Raw genomic sequence first — 24,341 nt, 5'->3', positions numbered from 1 at the left:
CCAGGCTGCTTCACCGGCCACAGAAACAGCTCTGGGTCAGAGCACCCCAGTTTCCAAGGACCGGACCTGGAACCGGGCTGCTGGGGGCCTCTGGCCTTGTAGAGCCAGCCTGGCCCGTGGCCTCACCCAGATGCTGGAGGCATGCTTGTTTATTACACAGAGGCTCAGAGAAAGGGGGTGGGGGCAGGGGAGGCAGGGCAGGGTGGGCACGGGAGGAGCCTCATCCAGGCCTGGCACTCTGGTGGCCAAGGGGCCTGCATCACTTCTTGGAGGCCAGTTTCTTCCAAGCGTTCATCTTCTTACTCTCCGTCCTGCCTTGGATGAGAGGATGCAGATCCACGTCAGGCTGTTTCATCCTAAAAATCAAAATAGAGAGAAGCAAATGCTGGGAAATGGGTGGAGAGGGCTGGCCTGGACAGCGCTTGATCCCTGAGCTGGCCTGGGCCGAGGTGAGCATGGCCTCCACCTTGAACAGCTGAGGTCCTCTGGGCATCGCTCCAACCTGGGGGTCCCAGCGCACCTGTGACTTTTCTAGGTGCTCACAGTTCTGCTTTTCTATCTTCATGAGAAGTGAGTGATTTTTCACGCTCTTGCAGAGCACGTGATTCGCTTCACAGTGAACATGGCCAAGTCAGTGGACTTGACAAGTCTGGGAAGTTTATGCAGGAAGACAGCCTGGGTCTCCACCCTTCTCAGACAGACAAATGGGTCTGGGGTGTGGGGTTTCACCACAAGCTTAAAGGCTTCAATCTCCGCCAACCAGACCAGAGCAATTGGGCCAGCACGTTGATAAAAGAGGTCAGAGGTCAGAGATTGTTGGAGATGTGACTCCCCAAGGTCACTTAGCCCCCTGTGGCTTCTGGGAGCCATGCCTATTCTGCCAACCACATGAGGGCCCCTCAGCCCCCGGGCTGGGAGACCACCTACTTCTTCTCAGGCTCAGAGAAGTAGTCCTCCATCTTGTCCCCTACGGTCAACGAAGAGACGCTTCCTTGGACGTCTTCCAACATTGTTCTCTTGTCTGAGTCAGTGTCATCCAGGCCCAGGAAGGAGGGCAAAACGCTGCGGGGGAGGTAGGGAGGGGAGGGCAGTGCTCAGTAGAGGCCCAGTCAGGGGGGGTTCGGAGCTGGGGGTGCCTGGGCAGGCAGCCCTCACTCAGAGCTGCCCCCCCAATGTTCCAGTTCCTAGAGAGAAAAGGGCACAGGTGCTTCTCCAGAGGAAGAGTGAAGGGAGACCTGACCCCTGGGGACCCAGAGATTCACTGGGGTTGGCTTCCCTGGCTTCTCTTTCAGAGTGGAATTGCCCTAACGCCATGCCCGCGACACCTGTACACCCAGCCTGACCATCAAACGAGCAAAGGAGAGAACAGGAAGCCAAGAAGATAAGTCATCATGTACAATGTTATGGATTGTATCCCCCCAAATTCATATACAGGAGTCCTAACCCCTAGTACCCCAAGATGTAGGGAATAGGGTCACTGTGGATGTAGTGAGTTGAGAAGTCGTACCCGAGTAGAGTGGGCCTCAATCTAATATCCCTGGTATCTTTATAAAAAAGGGGACACGTGGACACAGACATGCACATAGGGGAATGCCATGTGAAGATGAGTGGTGCTGTCCTGGCTGGTTTGGCTCAGTGGTTGGAGTGTTTGCCTGCGGACTGAGGGGTCGTGGGTTCAATTCCCGGTCAAGGGCACGTACTTCGGTTGCAGGTTTGATCTCCGACCCCAGTTGGGGCACACGGGGGAGGAAACCAGTTGATGTCTCTTTCTCACATTCATGTTTCTCTCTTTCCCTCCCTCCCTCCCTCCCTCCCCTCCCTCCCTCCCTCCCTCCTCCTTTCCACTCTCTAAGGATCAATGAAAAAAATATCTTTGGGTGAGGATTAAAAAAAAAAAAAAGGATGAGTGGTGCAGCCGCAGCCTAGGAATGCCCAGAGCTTGGAGGGCTGAACTAGATACTCCCCTAGCACCCTCAGAGGGAGCCTGCCCTGCCCACACCTGCTTCTCGGACTTCTGGCCTCCTGAACCACAAGGCAATACATCTCAGTCTGTGGAAGGGGCCCACTGCTCTAGGAAACTAATGAACATGTGTGGTCACTCCCCACCTTTGCACCACAGCCCCAGGCATTCCAGCCATTCACTGTATGCAAACACTGTTCTGGTTACAACATGGTTTTGAGCATCGCAGTGGCCGAAGGGGACGGGAAGTGCAGGGTGCCCATTTTACCGACAAGAGCAGAGAGGGGAGCTGGAGGGCACAAAGGTTCATGGCAGAGACAGGACCAGCCCTTTCATTCATTGTCTCTTCGTATTAATTGAGCCCTCACTATGCGACTAGATTAAGGGAAAAGCATTTCAGAGATAAGAGACAAAGGGAGAAGAGAGGGGGGGCTCCTCTATCATTGCAAGGGCCCCCCAAAAATAAAAAAATGGAATGCTACCAGAATGGGGTCACAGAATCTGGGTATATTCACAATGTTTGCATTTAGCAAACTAACGTCTCCCTTCACAGCTTACCCTGCCGCCCTGCCCGATGGGGAGCACGCACACAAAGTCCAAGTGACTTCACAACACCGCAATGGGGCGCAAGAAGAGATTAACCAAAAAACTTATATGTATAACCCATGGACACAGACAATAGTGCGGTGAAGGCCTGGGGAGGGGGCGCAGGAACGGGATGGAGGGTGTCGGGGGGGTGAGTATTGTAATACTTTCAACAATAAAGATAAATAAATAAAAGAGAAACTGAAAAATAAAATAAAATAAAATAAATAACAGCCAATTCTGGTCAAGCTTCTCCCCAGCTCAAGAACCTTCAATGGCTCCCCACTGCCTGTATGATCAAGTCACCAAAGCTTCCCACAACACACCCTTCCCCTGTTTATCCAGTGCCTGCTTCTCCTTCAGCAGAGGACCCTACTCCAACAGGTCTTCCTAGGACTCGTGAATGGGTCCACAGTGGCATCCTAACACATGAAGAGCCGGGCACTGCCTCATTCTGGCAGGTTTCTACTTTCTCCTCTCCACAAGCTGACAAGTCTTATCTCACCAGCCAGGTCTGGCCTACACCTCGCATGTCTCTGGGTCTCCTAACAGAGTGGCTTGACCAGAGCAGGTCAGCAGCAGGCTCTCACAGTGCCTCAAAACCCTGGAGCCGAGCCAAGCCTGTTGAGAACTGCCATGCTGGTAGGGACAGCTGGCTGGGTGTGGAGGAGGGGAGGCAGCTTAGGACAGGGAGGTTCAGGGTCAGCTCTGCCACGCCCTGACCTGTGCACACACAGAACTCACACTCTCTTCCCAGGGCCTGGCTTGACGCCTCTTTTGCAGGAGCTGTAGAGGTCCCCGAGGACAGAGTGAGCAAAGCCTTGAGGCTCTCAGTGGCTTTTCTCTCTGCACCTTCCTAACATCCATAGCCTCCCCTGGACCCTGCCTCCTCCACTGAAGCATTCCAGGATGCTTGGGTCATGGTGTGACCTCCACGGTTTCTCTGGAGCGAATTCCCCAAAACCTCTGTCGGATCAGGCCGACATTCTGACAAGCCCCAAACTCTGCACATGAGGAAGAGACTGAAGTCAGGACTCCTAGAAAGCTGAGGGGCCTTGTGGGAGCGGGGGATGCCCAAGTGGGGGTGCAATCATAGGCAAGCCTATGTCTGCACGCAGGTGTATAAAGCACTCCAGCAAACATACTAGTACTTTCAGAAGATCTCCACAACAACCCGGTGAGGTGGGCATCATCACTTCATTGTAACGGGAGGAAAGTAGGCTTAGGAAGGCAAATGGATTAGCCAGGGGCGCCCAGATGGTGAAGAGCAGAGCAGGGCTCCAGCTTCATCTCAGGACCCCTGACCCAGTCAGTTTTCTGCTCACCACATGGCCCAGGCATTCTAGAATCCGCTCCGTTCTCCTCATACAGCCTTCAGCAATGCCAAGAGCCCCAGGCTCCTTCCCTGGACCAGGCTGTATGCCTTGAGTCCAGAGACCTATCTCTGTACATCTCACCCAAGCTGGGCCCCAGTTATGCTCTGTAATGAGCATCACCTCGTTGAAAAGCCAGAGCTCGGAGGCCGAGAGGCAGACTTAAGCTAGGCCACCCCAATTCCTTTTACAAGGACCTGAGATCACGCCATGAATGGCCCTTGCCTGTGGCCCTGCCAGTAAACAAAGTAGAGGCAGGACTTGGATCACACATAGGATGGAGTGGGGTGCAACGGGACAGAAGGCGGGGGTGTCACTAGGGACCCTACCCAAATGCCCGTCTGCATTATTTCCCTACAGACACCAGCACTGGGCAAATGATTCTGTGTCCCTCCTTCTCCTAGAGGGCCCTTTTCCAAGGCTTGTGTCCCGAAGAAACCAGCAGCACGGCCTGGCGCAACCCCTCACAGCCCGCTCTCATCCCCGCCCAGCCCACCTGCAAAGTCCTTCCACGCCAGCGTCTCCTGTGGACCCCTCCTCAACTCACTCCCCTGGCTCACCAGTGCCCCTTCCACAGTGCCGACTCCTCCCCCACCCTCCACCCCACACCCTTGCCTGCTGCCATCCTTCCTGAGTTTGAGTTTTCCCCGTTGTACCTAAATTTGTAGTTCTCTGGCATGAAGTAGCCCATCTTGCAGTCGTGCCGAGCCTGGAAGATCTGTTTCAGCAGATTCTGCTTGCTGAAGCCGTATCCATTCAAAACGCAGCCCCCAAAAAGGAGCTTCCCCCCAGCGAACATCTGCTGACAGACAGGAAGGAAACAAAGGAGAGGCCCTCAGCACATCAGCACCGAATCTCGGGACAGGGCCACAGCTCTCAGAGCCTGTGCCAGAATCCAGGCCTCTCTTTGGTGCCGGGGAAGAGGCGTTGCCCTTCCCAACTCACCCACTGAGGTGTGGCTACGCCTGTCCTCTGTCTAGGTCCCCCAGGTCAGAAGCCCATCATCACAGCCTCTTCCCTCTGCCAGATGGACCAGCTCAAATGTCACTTCATATACAAGACCTCCCAGAACTCTGAGGCCAGAGGGTGTCTTCCTGCTCCCAGGCAGCTGGCCTCAAACCCACTCTGATACACTGATCAGCTGGTCCCATGGGATAGGGGTCCCTTGAGGGCAAGGATCTTGCCCTATGGCTCTCCATGCCCCTACCCTCTACATCTCAGTCTCCTACAAAGATTTCTGTGCATGGATATTCAATAGTATGGATATTCATTAGTTATTTGTCATGAACAAAAAACAGACCAAAAAAAAAAAAAAAAAAGGAAATAACCTAAAAAGGCCCCCCAAAAGCAGCACAGATAGAAAAACTAGAATGACAGATTCTTACACATCAGTTAAAAATCAGGTGTCATAAATTATTTTAAGACATGGGGAAATTTTCACATCATTTTTTTGGGGAAATATTCATATCATTTTAAATTAAAAAACAGAACCCTCAAATCAGAGAAAGACTTGAAAAGGCCAGATACCAAAATATTAGCATTAGCATGGGAGTGGCCCAGAGCCTCCCATAGATGCCGGCACACACTTGTGTAACAAATGAGGCAATCTGGGTGATATGATGAAGTAATTATATTCTAAATTGTATCTTACAAATTTTCCCCATGAATTTAAAGGGTGGGGCAAAAGTAGGTTTACAGTTGTGAGTACACAAAACAGAGCTTATTCTTGTATAATTTTTTAATTATCACATTATTTACTAATTATTGTATTTTTTTGTTTGTTAATTCTCACCTGAGGATATTTTTTTCCATTGATTTTTAGAGAGAGTGGAAGGGAGGGAGGGAGAGGGAAAAGAGAGAGAGAGAGAGACATCCATGTGAGAGACACACATTGATTGGTTGCCTCCCACCCGGCCTGCAGCCAAGGTAAGTGCTCTTGACCTGGAATTGAACCCGCAATCCTTCGGATTTGGGCTGACACTCTAACCACCGAACCACACTGGCCAGGGCCTATCGTATTCTTTTTTATAAACAACTGTAAACCTACTTTTCTCCTACCCTGTATATGTTTTTAGCAAAAAGTTATTTAAAATAAACAAACAGATGAAGAGAATTTGACTTTCCAGTTAAGTGCCCCTTCAGTCTCCTGGGATTGGGGACATGTGGGAGAAAACCCCCTCCCACATCTGTGCCTCCACAAGGGCAGGGGCTATGGAGACCGGGGCAGCTGGTAGTTGGTGGTGAGTCCCCTGCTGGGCTCCAGCTCACCAGAACCATCCCCTGCATCACAGCATACTTCTTCACCAGCAGGGGCGGGTCCTTCTGCAGTGGGCTGTCGAGGTCATACCGCAGTAGGCGGTAGGGGTCATGCCGGCACTGCCAAGAGAATGAATGCCCATCACCTCCATGCCAAGAGGATGCACTCAGATTCCTGTGTTCTCAGCCAGGTCGGGTTACCACTGAGTTCTGGAGCCCCATACAATACCCCCTTCTCAACCCCTACTCATGGCATCCCAGAAAATGTCCCAGATCCACTTAGGGCCCTCTATTGGTGAAAGCTGTCACAGAGATGATGGCCCCGCCATGTGACATCCACCACTAGCCTGGTCCTCTGGAGTCTGTGGGACGTTCCTGTCTCCTCTGTCTGAGAGACCCCGTGTGGAGATTTGAAGGTGGGAATGGCATACCCATTTCCAGGATTCTTCTGCCCCCTATCTCCCTGCTGGATGCCCTACTGGACACCTCCCAGTCATGAAACCCACTGAATTGAACCCAAATCTTGAGGTATGGTCTGGTCAATCCAGAGTAAAGCTGGTCTCTTTCTCCTTCTTTCTGGATGCTATGGATCCATTAATAAAGCTAATGTGATACTTTCTGGTTTTATTTGCCTGGACCCACACCTGGTGTTCTAGCTATCAGAGCAAGAGAACATCAGGAAAGGTTTCTGTCTTAAGACCCTGAGTGGTGGGGCCAGAGGCAGTGCAATCTGAAAACACCCTCCAGGCCTGCTCTCTGCACTCCTCCATCCTGCTGCCCATCTACCAGGCCCTGACCCTGTTTATGCTGCTCATGGCTGGGCGGCACCACCATGCATTTCTGTGCTTATGGATAATTATTAGTGAACAATGAATAGCCCTGAAATAAACTGAAGTCAATTCTAAGCTTAAAACATATGTGGCTTTGATGTATAAGACTAGAAAAAAGCCTTCTGGAGTCTGATCCGAAGGGTTCCAATGCCAAGCTCCTGGCACTGGCTGGAGTGCAGGTCTGAGGGTGGGTATGTCAGGGCCAGGAAGGTGGCACTCCTGGGAGGAGGGCTTGAGAGGTTGTCTCCAGGGTATTCACGAAAATCAGAATGAAGGGCTGCAGCCAAAGGAAGATGGGTGAAGACAATAGATTTGAGAGGCACCAAGACAAAGAGAGTTTGAAGGAAGGCATCAAGTGGACACATAGCTCTGTGCTCAGGTGGCATCCTCTGCTCAGGGTGGTCTGGGGACAGGGCCCCCTGAACTGTGCTAACACTGCTGGAATGGCTGATGACTCAGGATGATGATGAGATTTAGAAATGACTCTGCAGCAAGGAGGCGGGTGGTTCCATGTGCCCCGGACTGACCCACCCATGATGAAATGGGACCTCGAGTGGTCTTTCCCCTGTTCACCTTGGCACCGGCCACTGCCTCTGCTAGAAACACTCACCCACCTGCCCAAACGCTTTCATCCTGGGAGGCTCTCCCAGACCCTTGAGAGGGGTTCCTTTGCTCCCCAGTTCCCACCTGCCTAGAGCTGTCCTTTCACGGTCCTCATCGGGGCTTGCTGTAGTTTCATCCCCACCATGTTGGGAGCCCCTCCATGGCTGTGTCACAATCAACATGGAGCAGAGACCTGCACAGGACCAGCACACAGTAGGTACTACAAACATTCCTTAGCCCTGAGGATCTAGAGGTGAGTGTGGCTCTGCTTTAAATACACCAGCACATAACCACAAACTGTGGTGTGTGCTCTGGAAGAAAACAACAGGGCCTGACTTTGTCTCAAGGTCAGAAAGGGCAACCACTTGATGTGGTGACATTCGTCCTGGGACAGGGGGATGAACGGGAGAGAACCACAGCGAACAGTAGGAAGAGTGTGTGCAAAGGCCCCAAGGAGCAAAGGAAGTGAAAGGGGACCCTGTGCCGAGGTGGAGAGGCAATCTCTCAGCCAGGTACTCAGCCAGCCCTAGCCCTCCCCCACCACCTCCCCACCTCCAGACACTGGGGGCTCCTCTGCTGGGCCCAGGACCCACCTGGATGCAGGGTGAGGCACGGCCCTGCTGCCGGTGACAGTAGAGTGTGTTGAGCAGCCAATGGAGCTGTCCTGAGCTGGTAGGAATGTGGCTTGACACTATTCCGAACACCAGCACCTGGCTGGGGTCACGTGGCGCCGACAGGAAGCGTTCCAGCTCCACATCAGATACCAGGGGTGGCTTCACTATGCACTTGCAGCCAGCGCGGATGTCTTCCTTACAAATGAGCTTCCGCAGCACCAGTGGGCAGTCAGAGGGTGAGGCTGCCCACCTGGTGTGGCTGCGCATCCCTGCGGCCCTCCCCCTGCAAGAAGGAGCAAGTGGGCAAAAGCTCAGTGGGCCCTGACTCCACATGGACAAAGGCCCCACTGCTGTGGAGTCCAGGCCTTAAGCAATTCAACCCTGGCCTCCGCCACCAACATGCCCCCTATCTCCCTGCAGCACCGCCTTGAATGGGTCCCCTAATCTCTCTGGGCCTCTGTTTCCTCAAGTAACAAGCAACTCAATTGTTCATCCATCCAACAAAAGCTTTGTAGTCATCCTCAACTCCTTTCTTTTTCTCACACCCCATGTCCTATCCAACCTATCAGCAAGCCTGTCTGCTCTCCACTCAAGAAAGAGGCAGCCCTGGCCTGTTTGGCTCAGTGGATGGAGCGTTGGCCTGCAGACTGAAGGGTCCTGGGTTTGATTTTGGTCAAGGGCTCATGCCCGGGTTGTGGGTTCGATCCCCAGTCAGTTGTGGGTTCGATCTCCTGTGCAGGAGGCAGCCGATCAATGATTCTCTCTCATCATTGATGTTTCTGTCTTTCGCCCTCTCTCTTCCTCTCTGAAATAAAAAATATATATAGTTGTTAAAAAATCTGATTTGCATTTTTTGGATGATTTAGTGACTTTGAGCATGTTTTCATATGTCTCTTGGCCTTCCTTATGTCTTCTTTCAAAAAGTATCTATTTAGGTCTGTTGCCCATTTTTTTTATTGGGTTGTTTATCTTCCTTTTGTTAAGTTGTATGAGTTCCCTGTAAATGTTGGAGATTAAACCCTTATCGGTGATAACACCAAAATGACAATGTGGTATCATCTCACACCTGTCAGAATGGCTATCATCAACAAATCAACAAATGACAAGTGCTGGCAAGGATGCGGAAAAAAAGGAACCCTGGTGCACTGCTGGTGGGAATGCAGACTGGTGCAGCCACTGTGGAGAACAGTATGGAGTTTCCTCAAAAAATTAAAAATGGAACTCCCATTTGACCCAGTGATCCCACTTCTAGGATTATATCCCAAGAAACTAGAAACACCAATCAAAAAAGATATATGCACCCCTATATTCATAGCAGCACAATTTACCATAGTTAAGATTTGGAAACAGCCTAAGTGGCCATCAGCAGATGAGTGGATTAAAAAACTGTGGTACATCTACACAATGGAATACTATGCTGCTGTAAAAAAGAAGGAATTCTTACTATTTGCAACAGCATGGATGGAATTGGAGAGCATTATGCTAAGTGAAATAAGCCAGTCAGAGAAAGATAAATATCACATGATCTCACTCATTTGTGGAATATAATGAACAACAAAACTGATGAACAAAAACAGACCCAGAGACAGAGAGGCATCGATCAGACCGTCAAACCTCAGAGAGAAGGTAGGGGAGGGTGGGGGTAAGGAGGAGAGAGCAACCAAAGGACTTGTATGCATGCATATAAGCCTAACCAATGGACACAGACACCAGGGGGGTGAGGGCATGAATGGGGGAGGGGGAATGGGGGGAAAAGGACACATATGTAATACCTTAGTCAATAAAGAAAAAAAAAGAATCAACCAATGAATGTATAAATAAAAATATGAAATAAAGTAATACAATTGCAATTAAAAAAATCTGAGTCACACCATGTCACTACTCTCTTTGAAACCCTCCAGTGGCTTTCCACCTTTCATAGAATAAAAGCCAAAGTCCCTACAGTGTCCTTCGAGGCTGTACATGATCTGTCCCCCCTGCCTTACCCCGTTTACCTCTCTTATTCCTTTTTTAAAAATATATTTTATTGATTTTTACAGAGAGGAAGGAAGAGGGAGAGAGAGTTAGAAACATTGATGAGAGAGAAACATTGATCAGCTGCCTCTTGCATACCTCCTACTGGGGATGTGCCCACAACCAAGGTACATGCCCTTGACCAGAATCGAACCTGGGACCTTTCAGTCTGCAGGCTGACTCTCTATCCACTGAGCCAAACCGGTTAGGGCTACCTCTCTTATTCTTCTCCAATATTCCCACCTTTGCTTATTGAGTTCTGGCCACTTTGGCCTGTGCTTATCCTCCAACCTCAGGGTCTTTGCTCTTGCTGTGCTTTCTGCCTGCTTGGCTCTTTCCCCAGATAGCCACACAACTCACTTTCTCACCTTCTTTACATCTTTATGAAAATGTCACCTTTTTTTAAAATTTATATTTTTATTGATTTCAGAGAGAAAAGGAGAGAGATAGAGAGATAGAAACATCTATGAGAGAGAAACATCATCGATTGGCTGCCTCCTGCATGCCCCCTTCTGGGGATTGAACCCACAACCTGGGCATGTGCCCTGAGCAGGAATCAAATCATGATCTCTTGCTTCCTGGGTTGATGCTTACCACTGAGCAACACTGGCTGGGGTTTAAAACTGTATTTTTTTTAACCCATAAGTCAGATGATGTCACATCTTATCTTAAAGTAATGGAATGACTTCCTATAACAGTAACAAGTGTACTTATCTAGCTCCTGCCTAACTCTCTGTCCTCAATTCATATAACTCTCACTCCTTCACCATGAGGCTCCACACCGGTCTTTTTACTTTCCTTCACACATACCAAACTCATTCTTGTCTCAGGGCTTTTGTACTTGCTCTGAGGTTCTTTTGCCTGAGGTTCCTTCCTCGTCCCTTTTTGGGGCTGCCTCTTTCTTATCCTTCAGGTCTCCAGTTAAATATCATTTCCTCCGGACTGCCTTTCCTGACCTGTCTACCTAATGTAGCACATCGCACCCCATTTCCTAGTCACTCTCTATCGCAGGGGTTAGTCAACATTTTCTATAAAGGGCCACAGTGCAAATGTTCTCATCTTTGCAGGCCAGATGGACTACTAGTATGTCACAAAGACTCAAGACTTCTGTCCTAGCAGGATAAGCAGCCATAGGTAATATGTGTATGAGTGGGTGTGGCCGTGTTCCAAGAAAACCTTACTTATTGATCTGATATTCAGATTTCATATCATTTCACATATCATGAGAAATTCTTCTTTTGATTTCCCCCTCAGCATTTAAATACATAAAAAAACATTCTAAGCTCACCCATTAAAAAGGCAGGCAGCGGGGCCAGATTTACACATGGCCCTAAATTGCCAACCTCTGCTTTACATGAATTCTTTTCTTCCTAGCCTTCTCACCATCGAAATGACTTCAGTGATTCACGTGTTTACCTTCTATCTTTGCCCACCCTGAGAATTCCAGCTCCGAGAGGGAGGGGCCTCATCCAGTGTGTCCACTACGCATGCGAGCTGCTCGCACACAGAAGCTAGAGGAAATGAAGGCTCAAGCCCACCTGAGTGTGGCCAGGGCTTTGGCTTGGATTTTGATGATCTTCTTCTGAGTGGGGATTATTGGAGCAGACACAGGCTCTTCCTTCGGAGTCTCTACAGCCGAGGGTTCGGGTGGGGCTGACTGATAACGTGATGCAAGGCCTTCTGAATATAGATTTAGCTTGGTGACCCGCTCGGAAAAGGTCCAGGATTTCATCCTAGTTCGACTTACTTCTCCCATGCCCCTGGCTGGATATTCGATGGTGAGCAGTCCTGTTAACAGAAGACACTGCTGTTACTCTCAGTGGCCTTACCTCCCTGCTGTAAGGCTCTGCATGTGGGCACCCTTCAGCTCATCTCCCTCTCCACTCCTTCACTCCTGTAGATTCTTCTGCTGAGCTGCCTGCCCTCTGTTGTCTGGCACAGTGCTCCAAGCCTAGCACAGTTAGCGCATCAGTAAATGCTGGCTGAATGTAAGAACGAATCAATCCCATTCCCATTCATTCATCCATACCCAGCTTAGATCCCTCTTCTCTGAATTGAGCCTGTGTTTTATCAGCTTTGTGACCGCCACAGCACTCAGTGCAGAGGCTGGGTATAAATACATCCATGTTGTTCCTTTCCCTGAGGATGCTATTCCTGTGTCTCCAGATTTAAGTCATTTCCATCTATTTTTTTTTTTTGTTACATTGCATTTATTGGTATTCTTATTTTACTTTCCCTACTAGACTGGAAAACTTTTGAGGCCAGGGATCTTTCATTCACTTACCATTTACTGAATGCTGGGTGCTGGGCATAGAGAGATCACCCAAAACTGCTTCCCTGCCTCTGGAAACTCCCAGTGGCAGTATAGGAGGGGTGGGCAAACAGAAATATTCACAATGCTAGGTTGTAAGATTTACTAGAGCACACATAAAGCACTGTGGAACCCAGAGGAGTGTGTGCCCCCTTCTGCTGGGGGAATCAGGGGCTTTTCAGAGAAGAGGCACAGTGGAACTGAGTCTTCAGGGGTGAGGAGAAATACCCCAGGGAGGCCATGGGGAGAGCACAGCTCCTCCATGCCCAGCCTGGGGGTGTCATGGAGTGGTGTGGGGTATGTGTGTGTGTCAATGTTCTTTTGTCCCCAGGCTCATCAGCAGAGCAGAGAGTCTAGATGTAGAAGGGTTTCGTAAGGCTCCCCATGCTGGCCCTGGGGAGCTCTGTGGGCCTAACAGGACAGCCTGGTGAGGTGGCTGCTTTTTCTCCTCTGCTGAGATCTACAACAAGGAGAGAGGAATGGGGCTGCAAACGGATAGATAGTAGATGGATCTAAAAGGTGAACCAGGTGTGGGAGTGGGGACAGAGACACATAAAGATGATAAGACCCAGGAAAATAAGATAACCATATGGAGACATTAAAGACACATGGGAAAGCACTCAAAGATGGAGGGTGGCCAAGGTCACCATTAGTAGCTGTGTGGTGTTGAGCAAGTCCCTTCGGCGTTCTGAGTCCAGTAATTCCATCTACCAATGGGGAAATCTCCCTGTCATGCCCACCTCCCTGGGGTGGTAAAGAGCTATCCTTGGAGACAATCTGCAGGTAACTCAGGATTTGAAAAGCCCTCGGATAGGCTGTCACCTACCTTTCTGCCCCTTACCTGCTGCCAGTAAGACAGAATTCATGAACTGAGACACTGTCTTCTGAAACCGCTTCTTGATCTCTGCCAGGGCTCGGCTCATCTTAGACAACTTGTCGTCCACGCTGATGATCTTGTGTGTCACCTGGGGAGAGGCCAAGGGGAGGGCATTGTCCCCTGTCCTGCCAGGGGCCATCTGCCCAGACCAGTGACAACCAGGCCTTGCTCTGACTTCGAGGATGTTTTGTCCCCTCTGCTTAAGACACACCTCTCTCCCACTCAGCCCTGTGAATTCCTGCATACCAACCCAACCTGACTCGCAGGTCCCCTCCTGGAACATTTTCCCTGATTCTGTTGGGCAGAACTGTCCCTTGCCTTGGACCTCCAGCAGCAGCAGCCTGAAGACAGAGGTTAGCCCTTTATGAAGTAAGTGAATGCATCTGAACCTGTCTCCTTGCTGAACTGTCAGTTCCTAGAGGACAGGGACTGAGTCTTGGTCCCCTTTGTGTCAGAGGCCCATCATGCCGAAGGTGTTCAGTTAATACTTGCATGGTGAAAAGTGATGAATAAAGGCCTCTCTGGAGCTAGTCCGCTTCTGTATGCACCCCCTAAGATCCTCTTCCTCCCTCCAGCTGCCAGAGCATCTCAGCTGAAAAACTGCCCTTAGCCAGGGTTACATGGATTGACTGGTACCTATGAGCACAAAGGCCCAGGCCTCCTGCCCCAATTCTAGGTTACCCTGAAGGGCCATCTGGCTCTGGGCCCCCCTGTGGGGTGGCAAGGTAGTTGCTGGGGCGGCCCTGCAGTTCAACCACTCCCTCTGCCAGAGCATCAGAATGGTACTGCAGAACCAGGCTCAGGTTCCAGTTACTGGCAGCCAGGGTTTGACTTGTTCTCCAGGAGGCCTTTGCCGCTTTCCTCAGCCAGCTGCGATTGCTCTCCATGCTAAACTTGCACATTTGTTCATTCCTGTGTTTTCTGCCCTGGGTCCCCGTCATTTTTTACCTTCTTTATCCTTAACTCGGTCAGCCCCTTAAAGGCAGGAACCATGCTTTCTACATCTCTCTCTTAACACAGAGGAGGTGTGAGAGAGATTTCCTTCTGTGGAATTGAAGCCTCCGGTGGAGAGAGTGGGGTGGGCACTGGGCAGATTTTCTGAAGAACAATGAAGTCAGCCCACATGTCCTCCTTTCCCCTGCAGGCAGGACTTCTGTAAAGGATGCCCCAATTAATGGCAAAACCTCAACCATCCTTCCAACAGCTGGCCCCAGCTGCTGCTTCTGGGCTAATTTTATTTATTTATTTGTAATTTATACCCAGCTTGCTTCCAAAAAGGATTTGAGGTGGCACTCTGGGCTAATAAAGCATTTAAATTGAAGCATTGCCTCGCTTTCAAAGTGCTGCCTGAATAGAAATATTTAGTGAGGAGCCAGGCGCAGGGCCGTAAAAGAGGAAACCGTCGCTCTTCTTCCAGGGAGATGGGTGCCTGGGGAAGCCATCTGACAAGCGTCCCAGTGACAGGGACTTGGAAGGAGGCTGCTGCCCTACCCCCCAGCCTCAGCTTTCCTAGACTGCCACGGATTTTGTTGATGAGTGATAACTAGTCCTAACCCCCCCCCCCCCCCACACACACACACACACACTGGAGTTGAGTGGGTTATAAAGGTTCCAGGATGGCAGTGTGTGAAAGCTGGGTGGACCCTTACACATCATGATACAGATGGGAACACGGAGGCCTTGCATTCCCAAGGCCATATGACCTCTTCCTAGCCGAGGCTCTTGGCCAGCCCCCACACTCAGTAAATTTTCTCAAGGGCTTCTTGCAGTTGTCATGGTCCAATAATCCAAAAGGAGGCAATTCTCTGAGTCCCGAGGATTTCATGTAAAAATATTTTGAGTTGCTTAACCTGGCAGGTGAGGTAATGTTTGTAAATCCTGTTACCTACAATAAATCTGATCTTCCTTCGTTTGCTGTTGTCTGGTTAGGGAGTTGTAATATATACTGCACCTCCCTGTGCTCTCAAACAGAAGGGATTCTGACCTGGATGCTTTTTGGCAAGTCAATCTTCTTGGTCGACACCAATGACTGCTGTCTAGAATGCAGTAGTGTTTTCACAAGCTGCTTTAATGTCTGTTTATCTCTATGCTAAATGTCCCCAAGATTGTTAGATGCCTTTTCAATAACTCTCCAGTCTCTACTGTACTGTCAATGCCTCTGGGAGCTTCCTTTACAAACACTTCACTTCCCGGACCCCACATGGTCCAGTAGAAATATAATGCGAGCTACATGAGCAGTTTGAAACATCCTGTAGCCACGTTAAAAACTTTCTTAAGCCCTGGCCAGTGTTTCCCAGTGGTTAGAGCATCGGCTCGTGCACTGAAGGGTCTTGGGTTTAATTCCCAGTCAAGGACAGGTACCTGAGATACACATCCTATTCCTGGTCCCAGTCAGGGTTTGTGCAGGAGATAACCAATTGATGTGTTTCTCTCACATCGATGTTTCTTTCTCTCTCTCTTTCCCCTCTCTCCCTCCCTTCCACTCTCTCTAAAAAAAAAAAAAAAATCAATGGGAAAAACATCCTCTGGTGAGGATTAAAAGAAAAACATTCTTAAAAGGTAGAACTAATTTTAGTAGCATTTATCTACTCCACTATACAAAAATTATGATTATTTCAACATGGAACCAAAATAAATAATTAATGAAAAATTTTACATTGTCTTTTCATACTGTCTTGGTAATGCAGCATGTATTTTCACTTATGGTCCATCTCCATTAGTCTTGTCACATTGCAAGTGCTCAACAGCCATTTGCAACTTGTGGTTACCATAATGGACATCACAGCTTTGGATTTCTAGTTCTAGCATGCTAAGATTGCATTTAGGTAAGAAAAAATCAGTGTTGAATTACTAAGGGTATTTCGTAGGCCTGATGGGTGGGCATGTTTAGTTCATGGACTTAGAGTGATTTCTCTTGGCTGTTCATGGGGGTCTTTAACTCCTTATGTCCTGGTTCTCAGCTGTGTTCTAAACTTCAGAGATTATCAGACAAGAGGTTGCCAGGCTAATAAGGCATTACTGCAATTTTATGGGAAAGAATAATTTTCTAATATCTATTACCTTTGATAAGTAAACTCAATTTTTTTTACATAGTCTGAAAAGGTTATCAAGAAACATAGACACATGAACTCATATATAGTCACTTAACAATGACTTTTATTTATTTACTTTTACATTTTCATTGAACTTATTGGGGTGACATTGGTTAATAAAATTATGTAGGTTTCAAGTGTACAATCCTATAATACATCTTCTGTATACTGTATTGTGTGTTCACCATCCAAAGTCAAGTCTCTTTTTGTCATCATTTATCCTCCCTTTATCCTCATCTACCTCCCTCCAACCCCCTTTCCCTCTGGTAATAACCACATTGTTGTCTATGTCTGTGAGTTGAATTGTTCTTTTTTTGCTTAATCCCTTCACCTCTTTCACCCAGACCCCTAAAATCCTCCCCTCTGACAGCTTATGTTTTCTGTCTGAGTCTGTTTTTATTTTGTTTATTAGATTCCACATATAAGTGAAATCACATGGTATTTGTCTTTTTCTGACTGGCTTATTTCACTTGGTATAATATTCTCCAAGTCCATCCATGCTATCACAAAAGGTGAGATTTCCTTCTTTTTACGGTCGAGTAGTATTCCATTGTATAAATGTACCACAGCTTTTTTATCCACTCATCTACTGATGGGTACTTGGGCTGCTTCCAGATCTTGGCTATTGTAAGTAATGCTGCAATGGACAGAGAGGTGATATTCTTTCAAATTAGTGTTTCTGGTTACTTCAGATATATTCCCAGAAGTGGAATTGCTGGGTCATCAGACAGTTCCATTTTTAATTTTTTGAGGAAACTCCATACTGTTTTCCACAGTGGCTGCACCAATTTGCATTCCCACCAACAGTGCACGAGGGTTCCCTTTTCTCCACATCCACACCAACACTTATTGTTTGTTGATTTATTGATAGTCATTCTGACAGGTATGAGGTGGTTTTAATTTGCATTCCTCTGATGATTAATGATGTTGAGCATCTTTTCATATGTCCATTGGCCATCTGTATGTCCTCTTTGGAGAAGTATCTATTCAGATTCTTTGTCCATTCTTTAACTGGATTTTTTTTTTTTGTTGAATTGTTTAAGTTCTTTATAAATTTCGGACATTAACCCCTTATCCGATGTATCATTGGAAAGAATATGTTCTCCAATTCAGTGGGTTGTGTTTTCATTTTGTTGGTGGTTTCTTTTGCTGTGCAAAAACTTTTTAGTTTGATGGAGTCCCACTTATTTATTTTGCTTGCTTGAGGAGATAGATCAGAAAAAAATATTGCTACGAAAAATGTCTGAGATTTCACTGCTTATGTTTTCGTCTAGGATTTTTATGGTTTCAAGTCTTACATTTAAGTCTTTAATCCATTTGGAGTTTATTCTTGTGCATGGCATAAGGTGATCGAGTTTCATTTTTTTGCATGTACCTGTTCAATTTCCAACATCATTTATTGAATAGACTATCTTTACCCCAATGTATGCTCTTGACTCTTTTGTCATATATTAATTGATCATCAAGTGTGGGTTTATTTCTGGGCTATTCTGTTCCATTGATCTATATGTCTGTCTTTATGCCAGTACCATGTTACTTTGATTACTATGGCCTTATAGTATAGATTAATATCAGCTAGGGTGATTGATTCCTCAAACTTTGTTCTTCTTTTTCAAGATTGCTGTCGCTATTCGGGGTCTTTTATGATTTCATATAAATTTTTGAAATATTTGTTCTAGTTCTGTGAAATACAACAATGACTTTTAGAGTACTAGCATGGAAACAAATTAATAGGATCGACTCATCAACAAGCATGATTGTTCATCTCTGCCCAGATGAACTCAAAATCCGGGGTTATTTTGCTCTTTGAAGTAACTGAGTTTCCTGGGTGTTCCTATGAGAACCCTTTAACAAACCCTGACAGCCAGCTCCCTCAGAGCCCCTCTCTCTGGTGCCCTGTACCCATCAAGCCGGAATGCAACTGGTGCTGATGATGTTGCCCTTCCATTAGACTGAAAGTATTTCAGCGACTAGAGGGAGTGAGACTTCTTTCATTTCTACATTCCCAGCAGCCAACTTGGCACACTGCAGGTACTAATAAATGTTTATTGAATTAGTTAATGAATTAATGAAGATGAAATGCTGCTGAAATAAAAATGCATGGAAAATAACAGGTGCAACACTTTCCTCCAGGAGAAACATGGGTGTTCTTTGTACAGATAACATGGGTCCCTAACACATGCCTGTCTCCTGTATCTCCATGTAAAATGAGGATTTTGGGGTGGCTCCTCCTTATGGGCTCCATCAGCTCTGAGAGTCTACTAGCCTGTGGCATGTGATAGCAAGTGCCCCCACAGAGCAAGAGCCTTGCTCAGTGTGACCATATAATTGATCACCCAAACTAGGATACTTCTGAGAGTGAAAGAGAGTGACAGATGTAAACGGACTGGGCAAACTGGGAGGTGTGGTCCTCCTGCTGCTAATTCATGGGCCTTCCTGAGTGATCCAATCCCAGAAAACTGCCCTGTGTGCAGTGCCAGTGGCCTGCTCCACTGATGAGCCTGGGTCACCCCAGTCTCATGGTGTATGTCAACTGCTCTCTTCCAGCTTATAAATTCCTCAGGAATCAGGGATTGTGTCCCCTTCCTTCGTCCCTTCCATCCATCTTTCTCCACAATGTTGAGTCATGACCAGGCATACACATATACATATACATATACATATACACATATACACACATATATATATACATATATACATATATACATATATACATATATATATATATATATATATATATATAGAGAGAGAGAGAGAGAGAGAGAGAGAGAGAGAGAGAGAGAGACCCAGTGAATGGGAGAATTGGGCTTCCAGTCTACACTGTTTTCTCACCACCCAACAAATATTTAGTACGTGCTTAATTTGAAGCAGTCCTTGTGCTGGGCCCTGAAGCAATAGGCATCATTAAAAATCACAGGGAATTCCCAATTCGATGGAGAAGATTGGTTTGTATATAAAGGAGTGCTAGAATGGAGGTGAGTCATGTCTGGGAGGGCCGAGGAGGAGAGGTGGACTCTACCTGAGATGAATAAGGGGGTGACAGAGTTAGCAATTATTCTGTCCAGAATGATCTCTTCCTCTTCTGGTAACAGCACCATGATTTTCCTTTAGGAAAACACGCCTGCATCATCCTTTGCCCAGGTGTTACCTGGAGCTGATTGCACCCTATGGCTCCCAGGATGGACATGACACTTGAGTCTGGTCAGTGAGAGCAACATACACTCTTGGCCACAGGGAACATTTCAGGCCTGGGCATCCAACAGAGTCAATGATGTTGGTACTGGCACTTCTACTGGAGCACTTGAGAAACAGAAGTCCCTATTCTCCTGGCAAGACCAAAGCTGATAGAATAATGAACACAGAGATGCTCATGACTATCTTGTCACCATAAGGAGAGAAACTCCCTAAAAAAACAGAGCCAAGAGGTGGGAAGATCTGATGGAATCAGTTGAGGGCCTGAATCCAGCCATGCCTGAAGCTGCCTATTGACAGACTTCAGTTTACTGAGCCAATATAGTCTCTTTTCATGCTTAAGCCAGTCTGCATTGAATTCTGTCACACTAAAAGACTCCTAACTGACCGAAGTTTCACAGACAAGGTATTAAAGACAGTCAGTGAATGATGAGTAGGAATCCATTAGGCAGAGAGAGAGGGAGGGCCTTGCATGGGGTACAGGTGTGTGTGATGAGTAGGAATCCATTAGGCAGGAAGGAGACACAATGACATTGAGATGTAGAGTGGCAAGACATGCTGAGATGCCCTGGGGTCAAACCTGGGTGTCCGGTCTGCTTCGCCTTACCTTTTTATCATGCCCTACCCCATGAGGACAGTTGTTGGCTGATATAGTAAGTGTTACTGTCTCATTCATGGAGGTAAAGGTGACTAGGATGGAGTCTTGTGCCAGCACCGTCAGTTTCATTTGCTCATTTACCTGTAGTTGAAAAAACAAACAAACAGTATTCATTGGATCTGTGCTTCTATTGTTCATCCACCCTGATCCACCACAAAGCACAAACCTCTCTTGGCTTGGTACTGAGGGAACTGTAAAATCTTTCTGGTTCTTATGTTGGAATTTAGCTTTCATGGAGAAGAGAGAAGAATTCCAGTTTCTCTTTGGGGTATTTTTTGGGGGGGGCAAAAAAAATAATGATGTCTTCTTACCCCTGTCCATTCCCTTTTCAACCCAACCTTGGAACCAACTGTGAAAGAGACATAGAAATCGGCAGGCAAGTCAGCTATGGTTCTGGTAGAGCCATATGGGGATACAGCTTGGGTCATAAGCCAACACTATCCCTGAATCAGATGCCGTGTCCACTCAGGCACCTGGTCTAACGATGAGCCTTGCTATACAGCACAGAGCTGCCTTGGAAGTTGACCATATGGCAGGGAGCATCAGAACATACCCCTCCGCAGATGGGTGGGCAGATAGCAAAAGGGAACCCAATAGGGGCCGAGCCAGACATGCTCAGTCCCCCTCCTCTACAGTCACCAAATATGTCACCACTCTTCCCCTGAAAGAAAAGCAAATGAACTACTCCTTTCCACCACTTCCAAAAGGGTGGGATTTCCTATGTAGCAATTTCAGGGAAGGTGAGCTGCCCTTATAGCAACACACTCCATACTAAGAACTCTGTGGGTTAGGGTTAAGTTCCAGTTTTTCCTCCTGTTAGCAAGCCATTGAGCCTCTCTGAAGTGCAAATTCTTCAATATGAAATAGATGAAACCCTAGTATTGGGGTAAAGATTTTGGAAGTGGCTTCGTGAGCCACAAAGGCCCATACTGAACATGAGCAGGCATATTCAGGATGTGACAGAGCAACTCACATGTAAAGCCCCTGGATGGTTCATGTATGTAGTTATTTATGCACAGTGCTCCTACCAAAGCCCTAGGAGTCTGAAGCCTTAGGCAGCTGCATGATGATTCTCCCTTCAATGTTCAATGTCCCTGACCTATTACCTCCAGCCCCCTCACCGCCAGGACTCCTCTGAACTAAGAAAACACTCTCCATTTCACTCCTTCCATTTCCTTCTATTATTTCACTTGTTAGCTCAAAGGTCCACATTTAACTTCTTCACCAATGAGTCCCTTCCTCACACTCTGAAGTGTAGATACTAGTCCCCTCCAGCAACATGAGAACATTTGATCCATGGCTGTCTTCTTGCCAAGTCTTTTTATATCATCAAGCTTGTTGCTCATACTCACACTTAAGAAAAACCCTGCCCTCTTCAATTCTCCTTCTAGAGAGATGTAGAATAGAGCTGTGGGTAAGAGTTCAAGCACTGTAGTTGGTTAAGGTTCAAATCCTAAGAGAAACCAAGATAGTGGCATAGGTAAACACCTATACTGCTGCCTCGCACAACAATTTCAAAACTGCAACTGGAAGACAGAGCGGACATCGTCCAGAACCACCAGAAAGCTGGCTGAGTGGAAATTCTACAACTAGAAGGAAAGAGAAAAGGACACTGAGACTCAGAGGAGCTGTGGAGGACAGAGGTGCGGAGACATGCGCACAGAAAGGGCGGGCGGCTGAATACGCGGCTGGCTTACTCGTGGCGTGCGGAGAGGGCAGGCAGCAAGCACGTGGCTAGCTGTCTCATTCGGGAGGGAAACAAAACCTCCCAACTGCACTGAACTCCAGTTCCGGGTGAGACTTTTGGGTACCCAGACTCATTCGGGGAGAAACTGGACTGTCTGGCAGCGGGCGAAACTCGAGAGCAGCCTTCTCTCAGAGGTACGTGCAGCCATTGCCACGGGACACTGAGACACAGGGGCCTGTTAGGGTGGGGCTGACGGGAAACCAAGGATGTCTGCTCCACCCTGAGACTCCGCCCCATCCAAGCTGAGCACAGAAGCTCTCCCAGTGGAGACACAGCTGATCCTCACAGCCAACTGGCCTGGAGGTCAACTCCCCCAGTGATACTAACAACAATCTAGGCTTAACTACAACAAGACTGCACACACAGCCCACAAAGGGGCACACCAAGAGTGTCCACCTCAGGTAACTGGGGAGGCTGAGCCACTGGGCCCTGCTAGGACACCTAGCACACAAAGCCACTCCATCAACTCAGGGAAGCAGCTAAAATGCAGAGACAAAGAGGCAGGTCACAAATGAAGGAAATGGAGGAAAGCAAGTGACTGGTTAGAGTTCAAAACCACGGTTATAAGGTTTTTCAAGAATTTCCTAGAAAAGGCTTAATTTAACGAGACCCTCGAGGATATGAAAAAGGATCAACTAGAAATTAAGCATATACTGACTGAAATAAAAAATATTATACAGAGACCTAAAAGCAGACTAGAGGATCACAAGAATCAAGTCAAAGATTTGGAATACAAAGAAGCAAAAAACACTCCTCCAGAAAAGAAAAAAGAAAGAAGAATCCAAAAATATGAAGATAGTGTAAGGAGCCTCTGGGACAACTTCAAGCGTACCAACATCAGAATTATGGGGGTCCCAGAAGAAGAGAGAGAGTAAGATACTGAAAACCTATTTGAAAAAATAGTGACCGAAAACTTCCCCCACCTGGTGAAAGAAATAGACTTACAAGTCCAGGAAGTGCACAGAACCCCAAACAAAAGGAATCCAAAGAGGACCAAACCAAGACTATCATAATTAAAATGCCAAGAGCAAAAGACAAAGAGAGAATATTAAAAGCAGCAAGAGAAAAACAGTTAGTTACCTACAAAGGAGCACCCATACGACTGTCAGCTGATTTCTCAACAGAAACTATGCAGGCCAGACGGGAATGGCAAGAAACATTCAAAGTGATGAATAGCAAGAAACTACAACCAAGATTACTCTACCCAGCAAAGCTATCATTCAGAATTGAAGGTCAGATAAAAAAAGCTAAAGGAGTTCATCACCACCAAACCAGAATTATATGAAATGCTGAAAGGTATTCTTTAAGAAGAGAAAGAAGAAGAAAAAGATAAAAATTATGAACAACAAATACGTATCTATCAACAAGTGAATCTAAAAACCAAGGGAATAAAAAATCTGATGAACAGAATAAACTGGTGACTATAATAGAATCAGGGGCATAGAAAGGGAGTGGACTGACAATTCTCGGGGGGAAAGGGGAGCGGGGGGTGCGGGAAGAGACTGGACAAAAAGCGTACACCTATGGATGAAGACAGTCGGGGAGAGGTAAGGGCAGAGGGTGGGGTAGGAACCTGGGGGAGGGGAGCTATGGGGGGAAAAAAGAGGAACAATTGTAATAATCTGAACAATAAAGATTTATTAAATTTTTTTAAAAAGGTTCAAATCCTAGTATTGTCACTTACAAGTTGGGCAATTTTAGGCAATTTACTTCCCTTCTCCGAGCCTGGGGACAATAATAGAATCTGCCTCCTACAGCACTGAGCATATTTCATGAGATAAAACATGCAAAGGGCTTAGCTGTTTTTATTATCCCTGCTCCCTGGATAGTTTCTCTTCCTCTCCCCAAATGCCACCAATATAAACCCAGTTACTGCTCATCTGCTCAGGAGTTCATGAGACAGCCCATTCTACACTAATAAAAGAGAAACATGCAAATTGACTGTCCCTCCGCTATGCCCACCAGCCAATCAGGACTGAGTATGCAAATCAACACAACAAAGATGGCGGTTAATTTGCATACACCGGCGTGGAGCGAAGACTGAAGACAGCGTAGAAGGAAGCCAAGCACTGCAGAAGGGAGCAAAGCAGCAGAGAAGGATGCAAGGCAGCAGAGATGGGAGGGAGCGAGGCAGCGGAGAAGGCTCTGGACACAGGAAGTCCTATTCTTGCAGGAATAGGTCTGAGGAAGCCCTATTCTTGCAGGAATCTTCCTGCAACGGGCCTCTAGT

General features: G+C 47.4%; 1 protein-coding gene across 1 annotated transcript in view; it reads right to left on the bottom strand.

The window, feature by feature from the left end:
* Positions 1–259: 259 nt before the first annotated feature.
* The window catches only part of LOC307113223 (uncharacterized protein C3orf20), a gene marked incomplete at both ends in the record, with an annotated part of 58,280 nt that continues 34,198 nt past the window's right edge, over positions 260–24,341 (bottom strand). Inside the window, 8 exons of the mRNA XM_079794681.1 lie at positions 260–356; positions 928–1,062; positions 4,575–4,720; positions 6,187–6,294; positions 8,201–8,504; positions 11,773–12,022; positions 13,387–13,510; positions 20,314–20,445. Coding sequence (XP_079650807.1) covers positions 260–356; positions 928–1,062; positions 4,575–4,720; positions 6,187–6,294; positions 8,201–8,504; positions 11,773–12,022; positions 13,387–13,510; positions 20,314–20,445 — 1,296 coding nt within the window. The remainder of the gene's footprint in view (positions 357–927; positions 1,063–4,574; positions 4,721–6,186; positions 6,295–8,200; positions 8,505–11,772; positions 12,023–13,386; positions 13,511–20,313; positions 20,446–24,341) is intronic.

Source organism: Cnephaeus nilssonii (genome assembly GCF_951640355.1).
Source record: "Cnephaeus nilssonii genome assembly, chromosome: 17".
NCBI lineage: Eukaryota > Metazoa > Chordata > Mammalia > Chiroptera > Vespertilionidae > Cnephaeus > Cnephaeus nilssonii.
Note: the sequence above shows the minus strand (reverse complement) of the source record. Positions and strands in the feature narration are given on the sequence as shown.